The 26,677-nt window shown below is 37.4% G+C and overlaps 4 protein-coding genes across 5 annotated transcripts; 3 read left to right on the forward strand and 1 right to left on the reverse strand.

Moving 5' to 3' along the window:
• LOC125178832 lies at positions 1-3,918 on the forward strand. The gene is made up of 5 exons (XM_047883521.1): positions 1-96; positions 1,717-1,808; positions 2,531-2,654; positions 2,793-3,685; positions 3,835-3,918. The coding sequence occupies exons 3-5, from the start codon at positions 2,633-2,635 to the stop codon at positions 3,916-3,918; spliced, it is 999 nt and encodes a 332-aa protein (XP_047739477.1). The 5' UTR covers positions 1-96; positions 1,717-1,808; positions 2,531-2,632.
• Positions 3,919-4,013: 95 nt separating this feature from the next.
• On the forward strand, positions 4,014-7,020 carry LOC108677477 (gamma-aminobutyric acid receptor subunit beta-1). Of its 2 annotated transcripts, XM_047883520.1 has the most exons (5): positions 4,022-4,067; positions 4,241-4,292; positions 4,658-4,886; positions 5,841-5,957; positions 6,211-7,020. In XM_047883520.1, the coding sequence occupies exons 1-5, from the start codon at positions 4,037-4,039 to the stop codon at positions 6,547-6,549; spliced, it is 768 nt and encodes a 255-aa protein (XP_047739476.1). In that variant the 5' UTR covers positions 4,022-4,036; the 3' UTR covers positions 6,550-7,020. The 2 variants fall into 2 exon arrangements, 1 of the variants encoding a protein (XP_047739476.1); XR_007157039.1 differs by lacking the exon at positions 4,241-4,292 and having other exon boundaries at positions 4,014-4,067.
• Positions 7,021-19,383: 12,363 nt separating this feature from the next.
• LOC125178830 lies at positions 19,384-21,473 on the forward strand. The gene is made up of 4 exons (XM_047883518.1): positions 19,384-19,417; positions 19,528-20,625; positions 20,798-20,849; positions 21,206-21,473. Exons 1-4 carry the CDS (start codon positions 19,384-19,386, stop codon positions 21,471-21,473), a joined length of 1,452 nt encoding a protein of 483 aa, XP_047739474.1.
• Positions 21,474-22,731: 1,258 nt separating this feature from the next.
• Positions 22,732-24,077, reverse strand: LOC125178831 (the record flags this gene model as incomplete). Its single annotated transcript, XM_047883519.1, has 1 exon — positions 22,732-24,077. A coding segment is annotated over exon 1 (1,305 nt), but the record flags the coding sequence as incomplete, so codon positions are not given.
• Positions 24,078-26,677: the final 2,600 nt, after the last annotated feature.

A 26,677-nucleotide genomic window follows, 5' to 3' on the forward strand; every position in this document is an offset into this window, starting at 1 on the left:
AATTTTGCCAGCTATACAACTTTTCATTCTTCCTTGATACAACGGCCCCTAGTAAGAAGCTGCATCCATCGAACGTGATCTCATACCTCGAAAGAGGTAAGTACTATTCTATAATACACGTTTCTTTTAATTCTTCGATGTTCACATCGTATTCTGCAATTGATTTCTTTTTTTTCATTGACAAACAGCTATCACAACTGGAAAATATATGTGCTCAAATGTAACAAAATTTCCCCGATTGGCAGTGGCGCGCATGTCGACTAAATTTCATAGCGAAGATAGCGTTGAACCATTAATCCGGTCGCCAAATCTCATCATGGCAATATGTTTACAGCCCAAATTGTTGAGAATATTTGTACCTATTAGATATTAAAAGATGAAAAATGTCTATGCGATGTTTCTCTCCGGTTGAGAGCGCTTTAAATTATTAAAAATATTAATTCATCCTCAATTGGTTTCCATGCACGCTAGGTTATCCATTGCGTTAGAAGGACTTTCATTTTTCATTCGTTCGTTTCTGTCACAAATTGGTCAAATCGATGGCTTCATTTGGAAAGATTAATTTCACTTTAATCTTGGGTCCATTCACGAGTTAATGCACACTCATTCAAGTCGTTCTGGAACGACTATCAGAAATCGATGACTTCCATCAACGGCCCACAGCCATTGGGAAGAGATGAAGGGTTCGTCAATAGCAGTTGAGGTGTCCATTCAGAAAACTATTAATTATAATAAGACGAGAACGAATGAATGACGTTTTCCTAATTCAATACAAAAACCATTGTGCATTAATTTTGAATAATGCAATATCTGGACTTCTTATGGCAGCCTGAATTATTTGAAGTCCACGTATAAAATATCCTTGGGTTCACACACATTTATGTTTATCGAGGAGAAGGACCAGTCTATTTTGGCTGTGTATTACTGAACACGTATAAAATTGAAATAGTATTTCGGCGTATCTTTGAAAGGAAGCAACATTGATTTTGGCACAGAAAATAAAAGGCAGGGTATCTTCCCTTCAAATTTTCTAAACGGATGCAAAATTTAATTTTTTTCCTGCTATAAATGATTACAATTTCTTGAATAAAAACAAATTTTTCATGTGACTAATAAATCATTATGCTTACATTGTTCACCGTTCTAAGCAAGGGCATGAAAACCAATTAGTTCCCACTGAATAAGGAACACATTCATGGATACTTATTTCTACAAATGAAAGCGGTGTCTTATTGGTGGTTTTTATCTACTAAATTCATCTAAAAATGTCAAGGAAATCTGACGCCCGTATTCGGGATACGCTCCTTTCATCGCTTGTGCATCAAATTATTATTCACTCCATATTTTCGTGTGCGTTGTCTTCCATCCATGCAGGTAGGTGCTTGATTTTGGTAGTGTTTGTAAATAAGAGAGATCGTAAGGAGACACCATGTGAAGCTCAGATAAATTTATATGAAGGATACATACTGGACATGTAATTTTATGAAATACTTTATCAATAGATTTGACTCGATCCTTGCCCTGATACTATCCTGATTGTCGGTACTGCCATGAATTGCTGGCCTGATACTGTATCGGTAGCATATGTTGCTATTAAGTCTTGTGATACAATGAGTAATAGAAGTTTTATTGTACTTTTTTATCTCAGTCACATTAAATTTCATGAGCTTCTATTTCCTCTTATCCAAATAAAGCATAAATGTTTATGCCTTTCAGGAAAATTCACCAAAGTTTATTATCTACAAGATGATATTTGGCAGCCACCGCGCACTGACGTCTTCCTGAGGCATAATTTCTCCACAAGACAAGTGCGGTATACAAAAGTAGAGATCAAGTCTTATTCGGTTTAGTCTTCAAAATTAGGTTTCTAATTTCATTTGACCAAAGATCATATACGTATATTTCTGAAAGAAACCCTAGCGGAATGAGATTCAAATTCAGCGAGTACGTTGGCATTGATTTCACCGGAAGGTGTTGCAATAATAGGCAATATTTTCTCGCTGCGCCACAAAAATGCATGTTGTATGCTAATGTAGGAATGAAGCCGAAGGTTCCATATTCTAGAATTACACCTTTTTCCACTGGTCATTTTAAATGCTTTTAGTTTGCCCTGAACAAATATCCATTATTTGATGTCTTTGTTTATTAGGTTAGATTTTAATCCCTTAGTCCCCTGTTATTGATAAATAGCTCTGTTAAATTAAGCCCGACACAATATTCTTGGTTAGGATAATGTTTTGATGATGAAATAAAAGGTTGTCCAAGATCATTTATTAAATAACTGCGCCATGATTAGATCGCAACAATTATATTCCCGATTCAGCACCTAATCACTGACCGGGGCCATACTTTCAAAACACGCTTAGTGAACGTAAGTACTTACGCTCTATTTTCTTGTCTATGATTGGTGGATTTTGCTTGAAAGGCCGTCAATGATTGGCCGATGAACTTACAATCTCTTAACTTTTTTGAAAGTATGGCCCCTGGATTATTTCACAATTTATTCATGACCTCATGATGAAATATTTAGGATGTTCCCAATTTACTGGAGGACTTCACAATTTGTTACTGGGTGCGACTTCAGCAGCTGAATTCTGTCATCATCCACGTATCTTACGCCACATCGGACGACATGGACAACGCCTTAACTCTATGCGAGTATTTCGTTTACGGAATGAATTTATGCGTGAATCTTTGGCAAATTTTATATTGTTTGAAGTTGGTTAACCGTTGAAGTATTGTCGACTTTTAAATGATTTGATATTCATCCATTTGTGCTTTTGTTTTTACAGTTCAAACACGAAACTTTCATGCCTACAACTATAATGAACTTGGGGTTCAACAGTACCAGCTCACAGCTACCATAGAAATGCATTCTTGGATCAACTATTGCTTCAGTTTCAGTGATGAATATGGTTTCAAAGCGTATCTTAATGGAATCCTGACTTACACAGATGAAAAACTAAAAAGTTTTTTCAAAGGTTTGCCTCTTAATGGGACTCTAATAATCGGGCAAGAGCAGGATGCCCTCTCAGGCTCATTTTCGAAAAGCGAAATCTTACGAGGAAGGATAGCACAAGTCAATATTTGGAGTCGCCTGCTAAATGAGACTGAAATAATATCATTTAGGGACTGTCGTACGCTAGAAATCGGTGATATATTTTCATCTGATGAGCATAGTCTTGAAATTTTTAATGTGGATTCTAAAATCGTCAGCTCAACCTCATTGTGCGAAAAAGATTTGTTTGTAACTTTGATCGGAGGCGTCAATTCTCGTGCAGAAACTTTCGAAATGTGCGACCAATTTGCTTGCAAGCTCGTCGTTCTTGAATCCGAATTTGCACTCTTGGAGTTGACGCAAAACTTCCAAAATCCCCACGTCACCTGCAGAGCCACAGCTAATATTTGGTTAGGCCTCAACGACAGTGATGAAGAAGGCGTGTGGAGGCGAGACGTCGATGGAACGATTGCAGATTACCTCAATTTCGGCTACCCTGAACCTGATGGTGGTAAGAACGAGAACTGCGCCGGTCTTTTCGTTCGAAATCCTACTTGGTATGACTGGGCGTGTGATGATCGCCGAGTGTCGTGCGCTGTATGCCAAAGAGTGCCAGGCAGGTTCATGCGACTACGTGGATTATGCTTTGCATCAGCGGAAGAATCTATATTTGAACTCTCGGGATACGTTAATAAGGAAGCATATTTCTTCGGTTATTGTGGTTGGATTATACATCGAATGGAAGCAAATCATGAATGGCTTATTTATGATGCAGTTCTGGGCCAGTCAGTTGCGCTAGTCCAAGTTTCTAATAAGAAAAAATTTCCAATCGGCAGGAACAAGTGGGTTCTGTTACGGAACCAATGTGGTTTTGTGAAAGGAACTTCGATTTTGTTGAGTCTTTCGTCATGCTCCGATGACGAATTTTCGTGCGACTCTGGTCAATGCTTGCCGTTCAAATTCGCCTGCAATGGAGTGTCGGACTGTCGTGACGGTTCAGACGAATTTTCTGTCCATGTCAGTAAACTGGGAACTGGAATGCTGTCGGATTTCAACTCGGTTGAAAGAGGTCAGTTGCAGAATTTAATTATTTTCAAACAAGTCCGAGAAAATTACTTTGCCTCGTAGATCTAAAAGCTATGCAGTAAAATTTATTAATTTTTTCATTTTCATGTGTTTTTGGCTATGTCATACAAATAGACACTGAAATAGAAAATTTACTGATATTTCGTTATGTCACAGCTTCGCTGTTCAACCGGGGATCAGGACTACTGGTCAATACCCAACATGTAAAGTGAGCAAATAAAAAGCCTTACAATGTACATGCATTGAAAACAATTAAACTTGACTTTCACCCATCACCCAGCCTTCCTGCTCTACGTATACGAGTATATAACTATTGAATGAACACAATTTGGTGGTGCTGCTTACGTATTTGAAAAGTAGGTAAAAATATTCAATAAAAAAGCTACATAATTTACTCCTTTAGATTAGGATAAATTCATCGTTAGAATAGTTTGGTAAGTACACTGAATTGATTAAATTCACTTAATAAGGGAAAAAAGCTCGTATTACACACCATATTCGCAATCGAAAACAAATTTTAATTTACTTCTTTTAATTTTGAAAGTATGCCTCACAATTTACTCGTCTGATTAGCGGGAAGTTTGCGTGTGTGTTCGACGTGTTCCGGTACCCGTTCGACGTACACCGTTGCGAGCTGCTGGTGCGACTCGGCTTCTCGTCTGAGCGACTTGTGACGTTCACTAACGACAGCCTCTCGCTCATTTACACCGGCGCTAACAAACTGAAAGAATTCAACGTGCAGAACATGACAGCAATTGCATCAAGCGTGAATTTTAGGAACTCTTCAAACACCGAGCTAAAGGTGAAGAAAATTATTGGCAATCCCGGGTTATCCTATTGATTTTAAAATCATCACTGGTTCCAGGATTATAAAATGTTCGACATGTATAGGTTATAGACAGGGTCCACTGTAAGTCCGTACATTGTGCTGCTGTCATGGTATAATCATATTAGTAATCATCAAAATAACTATAGAAAGGTAGACCGTATAAATTATTAAAATATGTTCTGTACTCAAATTTGGTGTCTCTGCTGAATAGAACTCAAGCTATTGTAAGTTTCATCTATCAGCTCTTAGCTGTTAAACATGTAAACATAAGAACTAACACAATTTTACACACTAATGCTACAAAATATTATCTCAATACTAATATTGTGGATACGTTCGCTATAATTTATTATAATCTGTAACTTCGCAGCTACCTATCAGGTTATCATTTTATTTCTCACCCACACTTCGTACGGTTACCTTTTAAAAATATCAACTGATTACTTAAAATGTTAGGTTATCAGTTGGTAAAAGGTAAAAACCAAATACTTTTTTATAAAAACAAATATGTAAAACCAAATATTTTGGTTGCAAGCCTCGTGCTTATAGACATCTCGCCCGAGTGCTACCTTTGCGATTTCATATCCTGTGACATTATTTGGCCATGACAGGAGTATTCGTCTAGTTACTTTTTCGGATGTCGTTTTCAAAGAATGTTTCAAAACAACGTCATTTTGCCTTAATTTAAAGTCTCACTCTCTGTCTAAGGTAGTTTGTTTTCAAAATCAATATTCTATAAATTTTTGTTTTTAATTTCTCTATGTGATATTCCATATAAGTTGATGATATAATATATTGTGGATAATAACAACACACTTTCTACTTTGAAATTTTTTTTATCATAAATACCGGTAACAGCTTAATATATTTATGCTTTGATGAAATTCATTTCGTTTCCATCCTAATTTATGCTATCGTCATGCTTAGGTAACCATAATCCTGGAACGAATTCCAGGCATGGTTATGATGAACATCCTCCTACCCAGCTTCATGCTGAGCATTATTGGGTACTCTACTTTGTACATACGACTGGAACTGTTACAAGTGAGTACTAAATGACAGCATTTAAACGGTTAATCATAATCGGCGACAGACCACATCAGGCCTATTCTTCAGCGCCGGCATCACTATGATAATCTTGTTTGTTGTTTAATCAGAGAATCTCACTCTTGAATTTTAATTTTGTTGTCAATGGTAATTTTTTCGTCATTAAAACTTCCAGTGTTAACATACTAGAGGAAATATTTCATTCTTTTCAATCATTCATGTCTGTGACAAAGAAATTTTCTATTTTCAGGTGCGTTTGCCAGTAGCTTTGACGACGATGCTGGTTTTGTACACGCTATTTAATCAAGTATCAACTACCTTGCCTACCACAGCATACATAAAGATGATAGATATTTGGTTTTTGACAATTATATCTCTTATTTTCGTGATGAGCATAACCCACGTGGTTGTCGACTGGATGAAGTTCCGTGCGTTCAAAGACAATGTGGCAAAAGTTTCAGTACGTCTGAACACAAAAGTGGAACTAGAAACAAATGCGGAAAAAGGTCTTCGTATTACCCGCTGTGCCATCGTTCCTTTGATTTTCCTCTCCTTGAATGTAGGTTTTTGGGCTGCTTTCTTTCTTTAGCTTGTAAAATGAATTTGTTGTAATTATTTGAACTTAATCATTTAAGTATTGTGAGAGGAGAAGCTATGTGATGAGCCAAGATTTGAAGTTTTATAGAAATAATTCTCAATGAACGTTCTATTAACAACATTGAAATAATTTTTCTCATCGAACTCCTAGAAAGTCTTGATTGGTACAGTTGTTTTAAGATGCTGAGAGTCGCGCATAGAAGTTGATTATGTCAATGGCGATTTTGTTGCACGTTTTTGTTGCATGGCTCTTGAGCCTTGAATATCGTTTATTATAACATTAGTTGTAAATGTGAGAGTTTTAAATTATTGATTCACATATAATGCAGTAAAGTGTTGTGTCTACGCAAAATCTAAATTATGTGGACATCAAATAAGACGAGGAAGAATATGAACACAAATGTTTTAAATCATTCCATAAGCTTTAGCTTGGAACGATGCTGGGGGACTACCTCTCTATCATTGTATCTCGATACGGTCGTGAAAAGGTTCAGTTGAGATAAAACACGAGTTCACAATATATTCAGTAAAACACGTGTGTACAAATGCGTTGTGCAAGGTGGTAGTCCTTGCCAGCGCGTAACTAAAACATGAAATGAATGAATCCCGGATGTTTGCATAACCTAAAGCATGGAAAGCTCTAAATGAAAATGGAAAAAATGTTACTATGAAATATGAACATATGTGTACAATTCCTTAACAACGCTTATATTATAATGTTCGACGCTTGTACTTTTGCTGACGTATTCTACAGTATTTCACTCATTAGCTGTAGATTATGATTTTTGGTTTGTAATAAAAGATGTTTTAACTAAGTAAATAAGTTTCATTAACAGTGAACCTGTGATTATACGATTATGTTATGATGGAATTAACCATTCCGTCATTAAATCTTTAAAAGAACATTGACTGTATTTAATATATTTAGTACGACAGCTGGTTAACGATTTGTGCATTTTGAATAAATATCATTCAATTCCAACCATTAACTACTACAAAACTCTTTAAGTTTCCCACTGGTAAGAAAAAACTAATGTTTCAAACCCTTGTATACTTTCTTCATGCAAACCAATAGATCCAGAACGTTGCATTGAACAGCACAAACAGAATCGGAACAACAAAAACCCTCATTATCATCATCAATCTTTCCGGCGATTCCTGATTTTCTTCTGGCAATGTCCAGGCGGATCTAACTCCAAGAAATTTGCCGACTTTTAGATCGTTTTTAGTCAACAACTGCTGTAATGACGGGCGTGAATCTTGTTCTTGGTCCAGATACTCCACGAAGACATGGAACACGATGATTATGAAGAGCAAAGTAATGACTGCAAAGAACCAAATGTCTACCATCTTCACGTAAGCTGTGCTCGGAAGGTCTCCTGAAGTTTGGTCGAAGAGAGTGTAGAGCACCAGCAGCGTTGTGAGAGCTACAGCCAAACGTACCTGGAAATTTTAAATGATCTGATGACTTACAAGAAACCTACTCTGATTATATAAATTGAATTCATTTACTGTCAATCCAAGTATATTATCGGAAACTTAAAAGTAAAAAAGTGTGTGATAATACTTCAGATATACATAATCTTCTTGTATTTATATTTATTCACCTCCAAATTGTCAACCTTCACGTACAATGTTGCATAGCCAATACAGGCCAGCAGAAACGTCGGCAGGAACAAGGTGAGCATCACGACGTTGGGTATGCGTGCAAGGAGGATGTCGATCTGTGTGTTAAATTTTAGTTTTTATTCAGTCTGAACAACTAACAGAATATCGAATTTAAATCTGCAAAAAGGGGAAAAACTTATTTAAATCATAAAATTCATATTCTTCTTAGTATTATGCTACAAATGTTCCTGTCATCTTTGTTGGAAAGATGAAGGGGTTTGAGGAAGACTCAAGTAACAGATATTTTGCCGATTAGCTGCAAATATTACCATTAGCGTCAAGGTAAATATATTACCTTGACGCCAGTGAAGTACGTTGTATTCTGCTGCACACTGATAACTTGCGCAGTCATGTTCTCTACGGAGAACTGGACAAGCTTTTTAGCGCCGGAGTAAACAAGCGAGAGTCTGTCGTTTGTGAACGTCACGAGTCGCTCAGACGAGAAGCCGAGTCGCACCAGCAGCTCGCAGCGGTGCACGTCGAACGGGTACCGGAACACGTCGAACACACACGCAAACTTCCCGCTGATTGAACAAGAAAAAAAAGTATATTTTGAATCTTATTTTCAATAGTAAAGAACCAAATTTGAATTTGCTCTCAATCATAAGAAAGATGAAAAAATTTACTTTTTCTCGTGGATTCAGTGAGTTTAAGTGAAGCTAGCTTGATAAAATATTTTAATCAGTCTTAATCTGTGAACATAGTAATACGGTTACTTTGGTCTCAATTTGTGTGGGCAACGAAAATCACGGAACCACCCCCTTACAATGCTACGGGAAAGCCTAGTACTCAGGTTAAGAACCTTCATACCTTACGTGCTTCTGGATTACCAAGTAAGCTGCCGCCCCTGCATATTCAAAATCTGCAAAATAATTCAATCACATGGCGAATTAAAAGTGAAAGGAACTGGAACTTTATACATATTATCAATTGAAATTTTCCAGGGCGTATAAAAATCAATCTTTGTCTAATTTCTCCTCGATGTTTCCACGAAGATTTTCAGAATTCATTTCGTCGTATCGTGTCGTGAAATTAATTTTACAAGGATCATTTGGGCTGAATTATCTGTTATATGACAGGGCCTTGAACTATAACCTATATCTATATAGTAACTTAGGCACTATATTTCCCTCGCCCGACTTACTAGTGTGGATGGAGTTGAAGTCGTCCTGCATGCGAGTGCCGTTTTTTAAAACATGTAACTCTTCTCTGATCGTGTTGATTAATCCCCTATAGACTGAAGGAAAAACGAGCGTTGGCGTCCAAATCCGATCCAAGTCACTTATCGGCAACTCGTTGTCTTCAATCTTGTCGCCTAAATTATAGTACGTGAGACGTCGGTCCCGCCATTTCATTTCAATTTTGGCCTCCAAGTTTATCAAGTTCCGGATGTCGTCCACTTCCAGGAACCGCAACACATCGACATGAACAGACATGGAAATTGGACCAGTATTACCGAATTCTTTTTCGGGCGGGCGAATGATTTTGTAGCCTTCAGGTACACCAAGAATGTTGCAACTGTTTTCGTCGGATAAGTCTACACAGTCGGAAACACCGTCACACAGCTGGCTACGAGGGATACAGTCTGCATTCTTGCACGCGTATTCTTCTCGGTTGCATGGACTGATAACTAACGGAACAAGTGAACCCTCGCGGTGGTTGCAAGTTTTTGATTTTAACGTCCACATCTTCCTACCGATGGGATAATTTTCGTCGGATGAAAGATGTATTTCTGCAATAACTTTCTGCAAATTGGAATCGAAAATGTGCCATTCGCTCGTACCTAGCATGTTGTGGATGTTGATTCCATAGTAACCACGGATAAAAATAGATTCATTAACATATCCTTTCAGATCCATGAAAGTCTCCGCTTCAGAGTTGAAGCACAAGCCACGAATTCTTAGAGGTCGATACGTCACACATGGAGCGCAATACGGCCAAATTTCTTCGCAATTGTAATCTATAAAAGCAGCTACTTTCCTGGACATGACGGCGCAGTTTTCACCTCGACCGCCATTCGGTTCACCAGCCAGAAAAAAGTTTTCTTTCATGGTCTCTCCACTTGCAATCGTGCTCCAATTTCCTTCTTCTTTCTCATCAGTAATGCCGACAATAACATTAGTGATGAATTTGCAGACGCAATTTGGATCGGTTATGTAATCGTAGAGTTTGGTCACAGCTTCTCTAGTATTTGGTGCGTGTAAGGAACCCCCAAAAGCGCGGCACAAACGTACCGACTCCTGAAAGGTGTTCGGACCGTCTAGCAACCAGTAGTCGTCTTCGTCGGCGCAGAACTCCGTCATCGAGACGTGGTCTTCTGAGACATTAAACTCCTTTACGGCGTTCTTTTGAAGAGGAAACATATTCCCCTTTCCAATCGAACGACATTCACTCATTTCCACGATCTTCTGTTGGTCAATGGTGTGATTCCAGATGTTAAGGAGTGCGATTTTCCCTCGGAAGCTTTCTTGAGTATTAAAACCTCCACCCAGGAGATCTTGTTCTTGACCCATAATGAATGTCCCATTTAAAGGCATTCGTTGTGAAGCTTGGTCAATTTTTGCGTCTAAAATTTTGACTCCATCCCTCCAGGCCGTATACTCACCACCTTTCAGTAGGTGGCAGAAACATGACCACGAGTTCAAACGAAGATGGTCGAAACCTTTAGGAACAGCCACATACCGCAGTGAATTGTAGTATATAATATATTCCGTATCTGTCATCACTGAAAAGAAAAATGTCGCGCTCATTGACTTAAGTTCAATAACTATAGACTTTCGGTTTATTCATTAAGTGCATTGAACTGAGCCGTATTTATGGATTAAAATGGTAGGACATTTTAAATTGTGTTAAACTTACAAATAATCAGGGCTCTATGATTACCTCTATAGACATTACTTTCCCTAAACTTTATTTTACAACTACAACTTTTTTTTTTTTAATTAAGTGCATTGAACTGAGACAAATTCATTCAATATTTAATGCCACTGTATTTGATGAGCAAAATTGGTAGAAGATACGAAATTATATTGAACTTACAGAAAGTCAGAGCATTGAGATTCTCTCTTGAGGTGGCGTAGGAAAAGTGGGTGACATAGCCCGTCAGTCGCGTGACGGCGGCCCAGTAGCAGATAGACAAGTTCTCGACAGTCTCACCGTTTCCCTAGATTGTGGATGAAATTTAAATTAACAGCTCCGTTATTTGATAAAGAGCGAAAATTTAAGTTGAGAAAAAGTATTTTTACACAGATCGAAACATTTCAAGTTATCAAATAACGAATACACTTTATTCTAATCCTAACGAAATATAACTGATTTCATATATCCCATGATAATGTATGGTCTTAATTATTCATTACATGGTTACCTACCCTATCTTCCTTGTTTCATCCTAATTAGTGAGGTTTTCTAATATATATCAAGTTTTTTTATCTTCATTTAGACGAAAAATGGGAGCGGTTATAGAAATTAAATTCCCCTTTCAATTTGCCTTATGCCCATTGCTATACCTTATGCGGAAGACTAATGGAAATATTTATCCAATCTCTTTTGATTTGTGACAATTTAGAAAATTATTCGTATGTTAAATGGACTATATTTTAATTTCACCAGAGTGGGGAAAACCTAAATTGCATGGTAGTTTTTTTTTAGTAAACGAATAAATATACTTGTACGATAATTTCGGATGAACAAATTGTTGCCCATCATGTGCCACACCCACCGCAATGTCCGAAAAATTGATGCTGATGAAAGTTTCAGCATTAGTTGATCTCCAAATATCTTCTTGGAAACTCAGCACCCTGACGAATCGCTCATCTTGCGCGCGAAGAACTGAAACTGTTATCAAATTTGGAGCTCAGTTCTGGCTGTTGAAATTATCTCACAGTTGATATGACATTTTCGGTTCTATGCCTACAACAATAGGTTTTAAATCACCAATTAACCGGGAGTTTAGAAGCACAGAAATCTGTACGTAATGAAATTCTGGTGTGATTTTTTTGGCCTCTTCATTTCTTTCAAATTCTCTTTACATTAGAGAGATATTTTTTTTCTCGATGTGATTGTTTACATAATTGGCTCTACTCGACAATCTTTACGTTACAAGGTTGTTCATTTCATATTTTTGAGCTTCGTACACAAAGGTGTTCTGTATGAAAATTGAATTCTAGAATTATGTTTACTATAGCGAATTATTTTCAATACTATACCGTTTATTCCATTCCATATTTATTTATTTGATTATTCGAACGATTTTTTTCATTAAATATTCGTAAATTTTGCGCTTACCTGTGCTCAAAACTATCAATAATCCTTTCAAGTTTGTCAGTAGCTTCATTTAAAATTTTGATGATGACGCTAATCGTGCACAGCAGTTTTTTTCGCCTTGAGACGTGGTTAGTTTATTACAAAAATAGTTTAATTATTTTTATTACTGCCTTCCAAGAACTTACGACTTCCTTTCCCCTTGGTTGGATCATAGCGCACTGGTCTTTCTGTTGCCCTTGCATATAGCCTTTATAGCTTTTAGTCTCTATTCATAACTATATAGATATCCTTTGGTATATTATATGACCATAACAAAAGTAACAAATGTTATCACATTGTCAACTTGATTAATGACGTCACATTGTCAACTTGATGAACGACGATCGCACTATTGACAGCTTATTCCAGAATCAGAAGTAGTTGAGAGTAATGATCAAGATTGTGTTATTTGACAAAAAATAAGCAATTCAAATTATGAGTAAAGATTCGATCATAATGTTGCTGATAATGGGCCAGAACCTTAATCCTTAGCAGGCGAATAATTGTGCTTGATGAAATACACGTATCACGTCGCTGTAAAATATTGCACCACCGATAAATTGAGTGAATCAAAGTATTTTATTAAATTTTCGTGTGAAGTTGGTTACCGTAAAACGGGGTAATAAGGGACGGGCGGGGTAAATCGGGACAGCTAATCGTCCCATATTTCGTAGAAACGTTGTAGCAGCTAAACTAATCAAATTAATGCAAAACTAAAGCTAGTGGCGTAAAATTCAAAATTTTTATTATCTATGTAGTATAAAGCAAATTAAGAAATCATACATTTATTATCTCTAAAAAATCCCTGAAAATAGTGTGTAAAAGGGAGGTTTTGGTAAAGTACCCCTGCTAAGGTCTGTAGAAAAAAAAAATTTCGCCGGATCAAAAATTTTACTTACATAAAAGTTGCACACAGGTGTTGGCTTACAAACGTGATTGACGGAATTTGTATATCTCATTCAAAAAAATGGCGGCCATTTCCGCACGACGGGATAATAAGAGACACCCCACACGGGGTAATAAGGGACAATAAAAACGCAGTTAATGCAGAACCACGGTACGATATGGCTCCAGTTAACCAAAAAATCAATTAACAAAAAATTTTGATTACATTTGCCTCGCTCCGCAAAAAATTTCACTTAACGAAAAATTAATGCATCATAAGTCGTCGCAAAATTGTGCATAGAATGTCGCAGATAAAATTGTGCACCGGGCAACATAGAATGAAAAGTAATTAATTTAAACTATGATTTATTTTTTTTAATATGATGGCTGTCACTAAAATACTCCTTTCTGTTTCAGCTGCGTTTTTACGATCTTTTTTTTATTTGTTATAGTGAATTCACGTGACCCAATTAAAATGGTGCGAAATTACAAGCTGTCCTGAGAGCTTACGGATGCAAAATAAATGTTATACGGCTGCTGATATGAAACTTGCAGTGGACAAGGTTGTTGTCAATGCTCAATGGCATGTCCATGGACACGGTAATATCACATTAATTATAAGGTAATATATGGATATGGCAAAATCATATCAATAAAGGAAAAACAAGTAAAATTACAGAAAATGTCATTTATTCTACATCTACATCATCTACAAAGGAAGAGGACTTCAGAGTACTGTTAGTAATGGATGAGTACAGTTTGCATGCTTCAACCAATTTAAAATTGAGTTTTATTTCGAGTGTCCCGAATAACACCGCTTTCGGGACTCTTTTATTTTGCGTCTGGCACCTTACAAATAGCATATGGAATTTTTAAGAGATGCCATTCGACAGCCCTTTCAAAGAGCTTTAAAATGAACCTAAACTTGTCGATGAAATGTTTTATGGTAAGTAGTTATTAACAAATGAAGCTCAAAACCGTCCCTTATTACCCCGTTTGATGGTAATTATTATTAGAAAAACTAGATTTTGTCGAGCATAAAGTTACTGGTAATTTCAAAACCTGCCTAGGTGCTAATGTTTGAATATTTCCATGACAGAGAAACTTACCTGAATGTAATATTTCTCGAAGGAATGAAATTTATGACCAAAATCGATTTCAAAATTATGGACTTTGTTAGGACATTTGTTTTCATTCAACCTTTACATCAAATTACTGTCTTTTTCTTCTAAAAATAAAATTTCAACGGGTGCAATGGATGAAATAAACTACAATTAATAGGAAAATTTTTCAATTATTCAAAGCTGTTCACTCTGGATGTTTTTTTATGAAGAAATGTTATCTTGGTATTGATGGTCATGATTCACGAATTCCTTGCACACTGAAAACGCGTCAAAAGATGACAGACACCATGTTAATACTTTCATTTTTTTCATATCCATTTTAAAAGGGGAGCGTCTACCCTAAAATTGAAAATTTCCACATTTTCAGTTATTATACTCATTTTAAAGTTGACATTCTGCCCTATCCAACAGTACCACTGCCATCTCTGTACGTTGATTTGTGATTTTACGACATTTCATGAAAGGAGGGCGGGTGGGGGAGTTCCTTAAGTAATTAGATAGAACTAATTAGCTGCTGAGCTCTTTAAATATAGTGTCTACTTGAGTTATGCTGCAGTTACGTGTTTAGTCTCATCTTAAAGCTGACATTCTGGCCTATCCAACGGTACCACTACTATCTCTGTACGTTGAATTATACGTTCACGACACTTCATGAAATGGGGGCAGAGGGGAGTTCTTTCAGTAATTACATAGGAGCTAATTCGCTGCCTGCACTACAAATACAGCGTTTCTACGAGGTCTGATTCAGTGTGCCTCCGGGCGTTGTACGGAGAGATGTGCATGTAGTCGCTCCCATCATCCTTGAGTGGAATCAAGTTCCAGAAACGTTTAGTTTGGTATCTATGCTACATCTGTCTCTTATACACATCTANCCAGGCCACGATGGATCGCCGCCTCTGATTATCGTTCATCCGCCCTCATTTGGGCCACCTGATGCACGATGCTGTTGCTTGCTTCTCGCCGCTGGTAGTGTTGCAGGGGAGGACGATCTGGGATTGTGCCCAGGAAAACGTCCAGTTGTCTCTTGATGGTCTCCAGGGTCTCTTAGATCCTTTGGTAGGGCGTTGAACAGCCTTGGCCCTGCCACGGAAAGTGATCCTTCCCGCAGGGATTGAAATCTAACTGCGGATCTGTTACGTAGTGGGGGGATCTTGCACAGTCTCCCCCTTCTCTCGTGGGAATATGTCATAATTCCGAAGGTCTCGCTCTCGAAGTTTGGCACCATTCCGGTTATCATTTTCCATGTGTACAGAATGTACAGAATGACATGCCCCTCCCGTCTCCTCTGCAGTGAGTACAAACCCAGGCGCCTAAACCTCTCCCAGTAGTTCATCTCTTCCATCCCTCTGGTCCTGGAAGCGAAGGTTCGCTGGACAGTGTGGACACCTTCCAGTTGCCGCACTGCGCCGAGTGTGATCGGGGTCCAGAGCTGGCAGCAGTATTCAAGAATTGGAAAGAGTGTAATCATCGGTTCCGCTTCACTTGTTCTGAACGTTCGCCAGATCCACCCCACTTGTCGCCTACCACCTGCGATTATTAGGAATTATAGGAACTCTGCAAACATGTTCGACGCGAAGTCGATCTGAACACAAAATAAGATAATTAGCCGAGTCTTTCGAAGCTCATTCAGAAAAACCCGATTCGTCGTAAAATTGAATTTGTAATGGTTAGGTCAACAAGGCGATGAATGAACGAAATTTTTTTATATAACTTTGAACTCATCAATAAATCAGAACCTTCAATAAAATTTTAATAAAGCAATACAAGAAATAGTTAGTCAAATCACTGCATAATATGTCACTGCACTATCACTCCTGACACCTTTACAAAAGTGTCAGGAGTGACAAATCTTCGGAGCAGTTACAGTTTGGCTGATTATGTTTTCTTTGAACTTCTGGAATTGATTTGTAAATCAAGTCTGATTCTAAATTTTATTGTTCCGACTTTTGTACCCCATATATTTTATTCTCTATCGATGTTGTACCTCTTCAATTAAAAGCTAATTTATTGAATGTCACTAAACAAATTAAATTTAAATTATTTTGTTAGGACTCACCGTCTCGGGAGTGAGTTTTACAGCGTTGGTGTCGTCGACGAACGGGGAATCCTCTGAGAAAAGCGTTTCCAGTTCAGGGATGAGGTCGAAAGCGATGCTGGTCAACGACCTGGCTGATGTAGGCATCAGCGTCTGCATCAGCTGCAACGGAATGAGTCCAATAATGTGTGCATTTTTTATCAGTAAAGAGAGCAGAATATTTATTGTAAATTAAATTCGAAGCACCTGAAACGCATAAATTAAAAGTGTGTTGCAAGAACAAATACTGATTACAAATTGTTTCAATGTTAATCCGAAGGGTTCTTTGGAAAATGCAAGTCTTCTTCCGAACTCGATTCAGAAACTCCAATTATTTTATGCACAATGATTAGAACTATAAACCGGTAGCCGATTCCCAACACGGCAATGATTATCGCAGTATGTTCACTTAATTTGTTGAGAATATTTGTACCTATGAGTTATTCACGACTGAAAACTTGTTTCTATACTTAATATTTATCCGATTGAGAGCGCTATAAATTATTTAGAATATTAATTCATTGTCAATTGGCTTCCATGCATGCTAAGTTTTCAATTGGGCTATAATGACTTTCATTTTTCATTGGTTCGTTACTACAACAAATTGGTCGAATCGATAGCTTCATTTGGCAGAATCAATCTCTCATTAAATTTGGGTTCATTCGTGAATTAATGCACACTCATTCAAGTCGTTCTGGAATGACAATCGCAAATCGATGACATCCATCAACGGCCCACATCCATTCGGGCAAAGATGAAGGGTTCGTCGATAGCAGTTCAGCTGTCGAGTCAGAAAACTATTAATTATAATAAGACGAGAACGAATGAATGATGTATTGCAAGTTATATGCAAAAGCCACGGTGCCTTAATTATGAATAATGCAATATCTAGACTTCTTATGGAAGCCTAAATTCTTTGATGTCCACGTACAAAATGTCCTTAGGCTCACACATATTCATGTTTATCGAGGAGAAGGACCAGGCCATTCTGGCTGTGTATTTCTGAACAAGTATAAAATTAAAATAGAATTTGGGTGTATCTATGGAATAAAGGGACATTAATTTGGCACAGAAAATAAAGAGTGAGGTAGCTTCACTTCAAATTCTTTTAACAGTTTTAAATTTCAATTATTCATGAAATAAATAAGTCATATTTTTACGCTATTCTCCGTCTTACCCAAGGGAGTGAAAACCAAATAGCACCCACTGAATAAGGAAGAAATTGTTTTAATAGTTAATTCTACAAAGGCGTACGGTGTCTTATTAGTGGTTTTTATTAATCGACATCATCTAAAAATGTCGAGGAAATGTGATGACCGTAGCCGGGCTACGCTCCTTTCATCGCTTGTGCATCAAATTATTATTCACTCCATATTTTCGTGTGCGTTGTCTTCCATCCATGCAGGTAGGTGCTTGGTTCTGACAGTGATTTTAAATATTAGGGATTGTAAGTAGGCACCATGTGTAGCTCGGATAAATTTATATGAAGGATCCATACTGGGCATGTAATTTTATGAAATGCTTTATCAAGAGATTTGAATCCCTGCCCTGATTGTCGGTTCTGCCATGAATTGCTGGCCTGATACTGTATCGGTAGCATATGCTGCTATTAAGTCTTGTGATACAATGAGTAACAGAATTTTTATTGTACTTTTTATATCTCAGTCACATTAATTTTCATGAGCTTCTATTTCCTCTTGTCCAAATAAAGCATAAATGTTTATGCCTTTCAGGAAAGTTCACCAAAGTTTATTATCTACAAGATGATATTTGGCAGCCACCGCGCACTGACGTCTTCCTGAGGCATAATTTCTCCACAAGACAAGTGCGGTTTACAAGAGTAGAGATCGAGTCTTATTCGATTTAGTATTTAAAATTAGGTTTCTAATTTCATTTGACCAATGATCATATACGTATATTTCTGAAAGAAACCCTAGGGGAATGAGATTCAAATTCAGTCTGAAAGAAACCCTCCCGGAACGAGATTTAAATTCAGCCTGAAAGAAACCCTAGCGGAATGAGATTCAAATTCAGCGAGCACGTTGGCATTGGTTTCACCGGAACGTGTTGCAATAATAGGCAATATTTTCTCGCTGCACCAGTAAAATGCATGCTGTATGCAAATGTAGGAATGAAGCCAAAGGTTCCATATTCTAGAATTACATCTTTTTCAACTCGTCATTCAAAATACTTATGGTTTACCCTGAACAAGTATATATCATAACATGAGGTTTTGCAGTTAAATAGGTTAGATTACAATCCCTCAGTCCCCTGTAATTGGCAAATATCTCTGTTAAATTAAGCACGACACTATATTCTTCGGTAGGATAATGTTTTGATGATGAAATAAAAGGTTGTCTATATAAAGCATTAATTAATTTATTACACAACTGCGTTATGAATTAGATCGCAACAATTATATTCCCGATTCAGCACCTAATCACTGAACAGGATTTTTTCACAATTTAATCGTCTCACGATGGAATATATAGGATGTTCCCAATTTACTGGAGGACTTCACAATATGTTACTGGGTCCGACTACAGCAGCTGAATTCTGTCGTCATCCACGTATCTTACGCCACATCGGACGACACGGACAACGCCTTAACTCTATGCGAGTATTTCGTTTACGGAATGAATTTATACGCGAATCTTTGTGAAAATTTATGTTGTTTGAAGTTGGTTAGCCATTGAAACGCCGACTTCTAAGAGACTTTATATTAATCCATTGGTGCTTTCTGTTATTACAGTTCAAACACGGAACTTTCATGCCTACAACTATAACCAACTTGGAGATCAACGGTACCTGCTCACAGCTACCATAGAAATCCATTCTTGGATCAACTACTGCTTCATTTTTAGTGATGAATATGGTTTCAAAGTGTATCTTAATGGAATCCTCACTTACACAGATGAAGAGCCAAAAAGTTTTCTCAAAGGTTTGCCTCTTAATGGGACTTTAATAATCGGGCAAGAGCAGGATGCTCTCTCAGGCTCATTTTCGAAAAGCGAAATCTTACGAGGAAGGATAGCACAAGTCAATATTTGGAGTCGCCTGCTAAATCAAACTGAAATAATATCATTTAGTGACTGTCGTACTTACCTCAATTTCGGCTACCCTGAACCTGATGGTGGTAAGAACGAGAACTGCGCCGGTCTTTTCGTTCGAAATCCTACTTGGTATGACTGGGCGTGTGATGATCGCCGAGTGTCGTGCGCTGTATGCCAAAGAGTGCCAGGCAGGTTCATGCGACTACGTGGATTATGCTTTGCATCAGCGGAAGAATCTATATTTGAACTCTCGGGATACGTTAATAAGGAAGCATATTTCTTCGGTTATTGTGGTTGGATTATACATCGAATGGAAGCAAATCATGAATGGCTTATTTATGATGCAGTTCTGGGCCAGTCAGTTGCGCTAGTCCAAGTTTCTAATAAGAAAAAATTTCCAATCGGCAGGAACAAGTGGGTTCTGTTACGGAACCAATGTGGTTTTGTGAAAGGAACTTCGATTTTGTTGAGTCTTTCGTCATGCTCCGATGACGAATTTTCGTGCGACTCTGGTCAATGCTTGCCGTTCAAATTCGCCTGCAATGGAGTGTCGGACTGTCGTGACGGTTCAGACGAATTTTCTTGCAATGTTGTCCTACGTGCGCAGGACGAGAACTCAGTAGTCAGACCACCTAGCCTTGAAAAAATAACTTCGATTCCAACTTACATTAAAACCTCAGTCGAAGTACAGCGTTTAACTAACATTAATCCTTCCGATAGCTACATTGAACTAGAAATGGTTTTGCACTTTACCTGGGATGATTTTCGCCTAACATTTAGAAATCTCCAAGATCAAATTGAATTCAATAGACTGACTTCAGAAGAAGAAGCTTACGTATGGAAACCAACACTAATCTTCTATTCAGCTTACAATGGGGAAGTTTCTGTTCTCTCATCTGAAGTCCATGTCAGTAAACTGGGAACTGGAATGCTGTCGGATTTCAACTCGGTTGAAAGAGGTCAGTTGCAGAATTTAATTATTTTCAAACAAGTCCGGGAAAATTACTTTACCTCGTAGATCAAAAAGCTATGCAGTAAAATTTATTAATTTTTTCATTTCATGTGTTTTTGGCTATGTCATACAAATAGACACTGAAATAGAAAATTTACTGATATTTCGTTGTGTCACAGCTTCGCTGTTCAACCGAGGATCAGGACTACTGGTCAATACCCAACATGTTAGGTGAGCAAATCAAAAGCCTTACAATATACAAATCATACATGCATTGAAAACAATTAAACTTAAAGTTCACCCAGCCTTCCTGCTCTACGTATACGAGTACATAATTGATTTACACCGGTGCTGCTTACGTATTTGAAAAGTAGGTAAAAATATTCTATAAAAAAGCCACATAATTTACTCCTTTAGATTAGGATAAATTCACCGTTAGAATAGTTTGGTAAGTACACTGAATTGATCAAATTCACTTAATAAGGGAAAAAAGCTCGTATTACACACCATATTCGCAATTGAAAATAAATTTCAATTTACTTCTTTTAGTTTTGAAAGTATGTCTCACAATTTACTCGTCTGATTAGCGGGAAGTTTGCGTGTGTGTTCGACGTGTTCCGGTACCCGTTCGACGCGCACCGTTGCGAGCTGCTGGTGCGACTCGGCTTCTCGTCTGAGCGACTCGTGACGTTCACAAACGACAGACTCTCGCTTGTTTACACCGGCGCTAACAAACTGAAAGAATTCAACGTTCAGAACATGACAGCAATTGCATCAAGCGTGAATTTTAGGAACTCTTCAAACACCGAGCTAAAGGTGAAGAAAATTATTGGCAATCACAGGCTATCCAATTGATTTTAAAATCATCACTGGTTCCAGGATTATAAAATGTTCGACATGTAAGTTATAGACAGGGTCCACTGTAAGTCCGTGCATTGTGCCGCTGTCATGGTATAATCATATCAGTAATCACCAAAATAACTAAAGAAAGGCAGATCGTATAAATTATTAAAATATGTTCTGTACTTAAATTTGGTGTCTCTGCTGAATAGAACTCAAGCTATTGTAACTTTCATCTATCAACTCTTAGCTGTTGAACACGTAAACATAAGAACTAACACAATTTTACCCACTAATGCTACAAAATATTATCTCACTACTAATATTGTGGATATGTTCGCTATAATTTATTATAATCTGTAACTTCGCAGCTAACTATCAGTTTATCAGTCAAATTTTATTTCTCACCCACATTTAGAATAGAATAGAAGTGTCGGCGTTGAAGAAATAGGCCCATGGCCTGTTGCCGATTCTTGAACTTTTCGTGACTTGATTCACAAGGGATCCGGCCTTTGGAACCAACGTCGAACGGGTACCGGAACACGTCGAACACACACGAAAACTTCCCGCTAATTAGACAAGAAAAAAAGTAATTTGTGAGTCTTATTTTCAGTAGTAAAGAAGCAAATTAAAATTTGCTCTCAATCACAAGAAAGATGAATAATTTTTTTTCATTGATGCAGCGAGTTTAAGTGAAGCTAGCTTAATAAAATGTTTTAATTAGTCTTAATCTGTGAACATAGTAATACGATTACATTGGTCTCAATTTGTGTGGGCAACGAAAATCACAGAACCACCCTTTGCAATGCTATGAGTAAGTCTTCTCAGGTTAAGAACTTTCATACCTTACGTGCTTCTGGATTACTAAGTAAGCTGCCGCCCCTGCATATTCAAAATCTGAAAAATAATTATATTACATGGTGAATTAAAATTGAAAGGAACTGGAATTTCGTACATAATTTCAATTGAAATTTTCCAGGGCGTATAAAAATCAGTCTTTGTCTAATTTCTCCTCGAGTTTTCCAAGAAGATTTTCAGAATTCATTTCGTCATGTCGTGAAATTAATTTTACAAGGATCATTTGGGCTGAATTATCTGTTATATGACAGGGTCTTGAACTATAACCTATATATAACTATAACCTATACCTATATATAGGCACTATATTTCCCTCGCCCGACTTACTCGTGTGGATGGAGTTGAAGTCGTCCTGCATGCGAGTGCCGTTTTTTAAAACGTGTAACTCTTCTCTGATCGTGTTTATTAATCCCCTATAGACTGAAGGAAAAACGAGCGTTGGCGTCCAAATCCGATCCAAGTCACTTATCGGCAACTCGTTGTCTTCAATCTTGTCGCCTAAATTGTAATACGTGAGACGTCGGTCCCGCCATTTCATTTCAATTTTGGCCTCCAAGTTTATCAAGTTCCGGATGTCGTCCACTTCCAGGAACCGCAACACATCGACATGAACAGACATGGAAATTGGACCAGTATTACCGAATTCTTTTTCGGGCGGGCGAATAATTTTGTAGCCTTCAGGTACTCCAAGAATGTTGCAACTGTTTTCGTCGGATAAGTCTACACAGTCGGAAACACCGTCACACAGCTGGCTACGAGGGATACAGTCTGCATTCTTGCACGCGTATTCTTCTCGGTTGCATGGACTGATAACTAACGGAACAAGTGAACCCTCGCGGTGGTTACAAGTTTTTGATTTTAACGTCCACATCTTCCTACCGATGGGATAATTTTCGTCGGATGAAAGATGTATTTCTGCAATAACTTTCTGCAAATTGGAATCGAAAATGTGCCATTCGCTCGTACCTAGCATGTTGTGGATGTTGATTCCATAGTATCCACGGATAAAAATGGATTCATTAACATATCCTTTCAGATCCATGAAAGTCTCCGCTTCAGAGTTGAAGCACAAGCCACGAATTCTTAGAGGTCGATACGTCACACATGGAGCGCAATACGGCCAAATTTCTTCGCAATTGTAATCTATAAAAGCAGGCACTTTCCTGGACATGACGGCGCAGTTTTCACCTCGACCGCCATTCGGTTCACCAACCAGAAAAAAGTTTTCTTTCATGGTCTCTCCACTTGCAATCGTGCTCCAATTTCCTTCTTCTTTCTCATCAGTAATGCCGACAATAACATTAGTGATGAATTTGCAGACGCAATTTGGATCGGTTATGTAATCGTAGAGTTTGGTCACAGCTTCTTTGGTATTTGGTGCGTGCAAGGAACCCCCAAAAGCGCGGCACAAACGTACCGACTCCTGAAAGGTGTTCGGACCGTCTAGCAACCAGTAGTCGTCTTCGTCGGCGCAGAACTCCGTCATCGAGACGTGGTTTTCTGAGACATTAAACTTTTTTACGGCGTTCTTCTGAAGAGAAAACATATTCCCGTTCCCAATCGAACGACATTCGCTCATTTCCATGATCTTCTGTTGGTCAATGGTGTAATTCCAGATGTTAAGGAGAGCGATTTTCCCTCGGAAGCTTTCTTGAGCATTAAAACCTCCACCCAGGAGATCTTGTTCTTGACCCATAATGAATGTCCCATTTAAAGGCATTCGTTGTGAAGCTTGGTCAATTTTTGTGTCTAAAATTTTGACTCCATCCCTCCAGGCCGTATACTCACCACCGTTCAGTAGGTGGCAGAAGCATGACCACGAGTTCAAACGAAGATGGTCGAAACCTTTAGGAACCGCTACATACCGCAGTGAATTGTAGTACGTTATGTATTCCGTATCCGTCATCACTGAAAATAAAAGTGTCGCCCTCTTTGATTTAAGTTGAATGACTATAACTTTTCGGTTTATTCATTCAGTGCATTAAACTGAGCCATCAAACTTGTATCTTATCTTATATCTATCAAACTTATACTGAGCCAATCAAAGTTATAAAAATTCGTATCTTTGTGATTCCCTCTAGAGACTTTAATTATCCTAGAATTTATCCACCAACCTCAACTTTTTTAGTTTATTTAGTTTATTCATTTCATTCAATATTCAATGCAACTGTATGTAATGAGCCAAATTGGTAGATGATGCCAATTTATGTTTAACTTACAGAAAGTCAAAGCATTGTGATCCTCTCTTGAGGTGGCGTATGAAAAGTGGATAACATAGCCCGTTAGTAGCGTGAAGGAGGCCCAGTAGCAAATAGATAAATTCTCGACAGTCGCACCGTTTTCCTAGATTGTGGATGAAGTTTATATTTAAAATTCAGTAATATGCCGAAGTACGGAAATTCAAGTTGAGAGGTTTTATTTTTACACTGATCGAAATTTTTTAACGTTATCAAATGATGAATCCTTTTTATCCTATTTCTAACGAAATAAAGCTAATTTTATTTATCCTATCACAATGTATTATATATATTCCTCTATATTAAATTACATGGTTGCCCCAATATATTAATTAGCAAAATATTCTAAAAAATATGAAGTTTTGCTTATTTTTATATTGATATAAAATGGAAGAGGTAAAAGGAACTAAATTCCCCATTCAATATACTGAACTTTATACCCATTCCCATCCCTTATTCGGAAAACTTATTAAAGTATTTATTCAATCTTTTTATATTTCTGACAATTTAGAATTTATTCGGATGATAATTATATATAGTATATAATATATAAAATATATAAATTTCATCGGAGTGTGATATAATAAAGGACAATAGCCGTGCGAATCGCAATAATGGATCAGGGCCTATACTTTCAAAAAAAGTTAAGAGATCGTAAGTTCATCAGCCAATCATTGACGGCATTTCAAGCAAAATCCACCAATCATAGACAAGAAAATAGAGCGTAAGTACTTACGTTCACTTAGCGAGTTTGGTAAGTATGGCCCCTGGATAGTAGCAAATCTAACTAACAAATTTGCTTCGCTGCATGATTGTTTTTTTTCGTGAACGAAAAGATATCCTGGTACGATAATTCCGGATGAACAAATTGTTGCCCATTGTTTGCCACACCCACCGCGATGTCCGAGAAATTGATGCTGATGAAAGTTTCAGCATTAGCTGCTCTCCAAATATCTTCTTGGAAACTCAGCACCCTGACGAATCGCTCATCTTGCGCGCGAAGAACTGAAACTGTTATCAAATTTAGAGTTCAGTTCTGGCTGTTGAAATTATCTCACAGTTTATATGACATTTTCAGCTGTATGTCTAGAACAGTAGGTTTTAAATAACCAACTAACATGGAAGTTAAAAGCAAAGAAATTGCCACGTAATGATATTATAGGGGCATTTTCTTGACATCTTCGTTGCTTTTAAATTCTCATAACATTAAAGAGATAATTTTGTTTATCAATGTGAGTGTTTAAATAATTGGTTCTACTCAACAATCTCATCGTGAAATGAAATTAACATCAAGATTGTTAATTTCATGTCTTTGAGCTTCGTACGCAAGGTATTCTGTATGAAAATTGAATTCTAGAATTGTGTTTGCAATACCAAAATATTTACAATTTCACATCAAAATTCATCATGATCATAATTCCGATTATTATTTTGTTATTCAAATAATTTTTTATTACAAGACCCACATTTGGTTTCAGCTGAATAATTTAAATTTATTATTTTTTTTAATTTTGCACTTACCTGTGCTCATAACCATCAACATTCCTGCCAAGATTGGTTTTAGCTTCATTTAAAATTTTTAAAATGACGCTAAATGTACACAGCAGTTTTGTTCGCTTTGAGACGTGGTTAGTTTACTATATGAATAATTAAATTATTTTATTTCTGCCTTCCAAGAAAACTTACGACTTCCTTTCCCTTAGTTGAAGCATGGCGCACTGGTCTTTGCGTTGCCCCTGCATATAGCCTTTATAGCTATTAGTCTCTATTCATAACTATATAGATATCCTTTGGTATATTCTATGGCCATAACAAAAGTAACAATTGTCAACTTGATGAATTACGTCACATTGTCAACTTAATAAATGACGATCGCACTATTGACAGCCTCTTTCAGAAGTAGATGAGATTAATGATCAAGATTGTGTTGTGTGAAAAAAATAAATTGGCCAATAACTTGTAGATGATTGATGATAATCATCGTCGATGTCAGTACATTAATCTTTCAAAATGCGGTTGATTGATCTTGCTTCATGGACTGCACCTCTCACTTCATTGTAAAAGTTTTCGACGCCGATGAATTAAGTGGATCAAAGTATTATATTAATTAGCGTCTGACGTTAT

This window comes from Hyalella azteca, unplaced genomic scaffold, assembly GCF_000764305.2.
Source record: "Hyalella azteca isolate HAZT.00-mixed unplaced genomic scaffold, Hazt_2.0.2 contig13134, whole genome shotgun sequence".
In the NCBI taxonomy this organism is placed as follows: Eukaryota; Metazoa; Arthropoda; class Malacostraca; order Amphipoda; family Hyalellidae; genus Hyalella; species Hyalella azteca.

Coding starts and splice junctions, on each gene's coding strand:
- LOC125178832 (XM_047883521.1), top strand. CDS start 2,633: ATGGACAACGCCTTAACTCTAT. Junction 2,655..2,792: donor GGACAACGCCTTAACTCTAT/GCGAGTATTTCG, acceptor TTGTTTTTACAG/TTCAAACACGAAACTTTCAT. Junction 3,686..3,834: donor TATTTGAACTCTCGGGATAC/GTTAATAAGGAA, acceptor TCCAATCGGCAG/GAACAAGTGGGTTCTGTTAC.
- LOC125178830 (XM_047883518.1), top strand. CDS start 19,384: ATGCCTACAACTATAACCAACTTGGAGATCAACG. Junction 20,626..20,797: donor TTTCAACTCGGTTGAAAGAG/GTCAGTTGCAGA, acceptor GTTGTGTCACAG/CTTCGCTGTTCAACCGAGGA. Junction 20,850..21,205: donor GTCAATACCCAACATGTTAG/GTGAGCAAATCA, acceptor TCGTCTGATTAG/CGGGAAGTTTGCGTGTGTGT.
- LOC108677477 (XM_047883520.1), top strand. CDS start 4,037: ATGCTGTCGGATTTCAACTCGGTTGAAAGAG. Junction 4,887..5,840: donor CTTCAAACACCGAGCTAAAG/GTGAAGAAAATT, acceptor CGTCATGCTTAG/GTAACCATAATCCTGGAACG. Junction 5,958..6,210: donor TACGACTGGAACTGTTACAA/GTGAGTACTAAA, acceptor TTCTATTTTCAG/GTGCGTTTGCCAGTAGCTTT.